The 1,422-nt window shown below is 58.2% G+C and overlaps 1 protein-coding gene across 1 annotated transcript in view; it reads left to right on the plus strand.

Moving 5' to 3' along the window:
* Positions 1-1,248, plus strand: part of RABGGTA (Rab geranylgeranyltransferase, alpha subunit) — an 11,955-nt gene extending 10,707 nt beyond the window's left edge. The window contains exon 8 of the mRNA XM_010573317.1: positions 1,151-1,248. Coding sequence (XP_010571619.1) covers positions 1,151-1,248 — 98 coding nt within the window. The remainder of the gene's footprint in view (positions 1-1,150) is intronic.
* The last annotated feature ends 174 nt before the right edge of the window (positions 1,249-1,422 follow it).

Below are 1,422 nucleotides of genomic sequence, written 5' to 3' on the forward strand. Positions count from 1 at the left end.
ACTGGGAGCATTGGGAGGGGGGTACTGGGCAAACTGGGAGCACTGGAAGGAGTTAGTAGACTTACCAGGAGGACACAGAGGGGGTCACTGGGAGCACTGGGAAGGGGTTACTGAAATGATCATAAAGGGTTTACTGGGAGCACTGGGAGGGGGTTACTGGGGCTGCTGGAAGCACTAGAGGGGTAACTGGAAGCATTGGGGTTACTGGGAGCACGGGGACAGGTTAAGTGGGAGCCCTGTGGTTACCAAGAGTACTGGGAGGGGGTAACTGGGCTTATTGAGAGCGCTGGGGGGTTACTGGGAGCACTTGGGGGGGCTACTGGGAGCAGTGGGAGCACAGGAAGGGGGGAACTGGGCAGACTGGGGGAACTGGTCGGGCTGGGAGCACTCCCGGACGCCTTGGTCCCTGCCGCGGCGGGGGAGGAGGCAGTTTGGGGGGGGGAGCTGCTGAGGCAGGCCCGGGTGCCTGGGTCCTTCTGGCGTCAGGCTCGGGCAGGGCACTGGGACGGACTGGGAGGGAACTGGTCCATACTGGGACCCTGAGAGGGTGGTCTGGGCTGTGCTGGGGGGGAACTAGGACATTACTGGGCTGTACTGGGAGCCTGGGAGAGGTTATGGGGCTGTACTGGGAAGGACTGGGGGGGAACTGGGCCATACTGGGAGCCTGGGAGGGGTTACTGGGCCATAATGGGACGGACTGGGGGACCTGGGCCATACTGGGAAGGGCTTGATGGCTTCAGTCAGTCATTCTAGGAGCTCTTACTGCTGTGTGGTGGTTCATTCTGGTTCCTACTGGTTTCTAATGGCTTATAATGGTCCCTATTTGTTTGTATGGCCTTATACCGGTCCATCCCAGTCTTACTGGTCATACTGGGAGGGGTCTGGAGGCTTTAAGGGCCCATGGAAGGTCTTACTGGCCTGTAGTGGTCTGTACTGGCATTTACTGTGTTGTAATGCCCTGCTTGGCTCTTCACTGGTTCATACTGGTTTTAAAAAGCTGCACTGCTCCGTACTGGTTTTCAATGAATGGTATTGGTTCATCCTGGTCTTACTGGTCATACTGGGAAGAGTTTGAAGGCATTAACGGACTATTCTGGAAGGTCTTAGCAGTTCGTGCTGGTTCCTACTGGTTTTCTGTCTCTTCTACCAGTCCATGTTGGTCTTTACGGGTCTGTACTGGTCTCTAATGAACCGTACTGGTCCATATCGACCTTACTGGCCATACTGGGAAGGGTTTGGAGGCATTAAGGGGCTGTTCCAGGAGCTCTGTAGCGCCCCGCACCCGTTCCTACCAAGCTTCCGCCGCTCCTTACTGGTCCAAACTGGTCTCACTGGTGCCCCGCAGGCGATGCCGGACGCCGACCCCCGTCTGGACCCAGGCCGCTGGGCGGCCGCCAGCTTCCGCCTGCGGGGGGGGGACCC

The sequence above is a fragment of the Haliaeetus leucocephalus genome, unplaced genomic scaffold (genome assembly GCF_000737465.1).
Source record: "Haliaeetus leucocephalus isolate CR32 unplaced genomic scaffold, Haliaeetus_leucocephalus-4.0 Scaffold374, whole genome shotgun sequence".
NCBI classification, from domain to species: Eukaryota; Metazoa; Chordata; class Aves; order Accipitriformes; family Accipitridae; genus Haliaeetus; species Haliaeetus leucocephalus.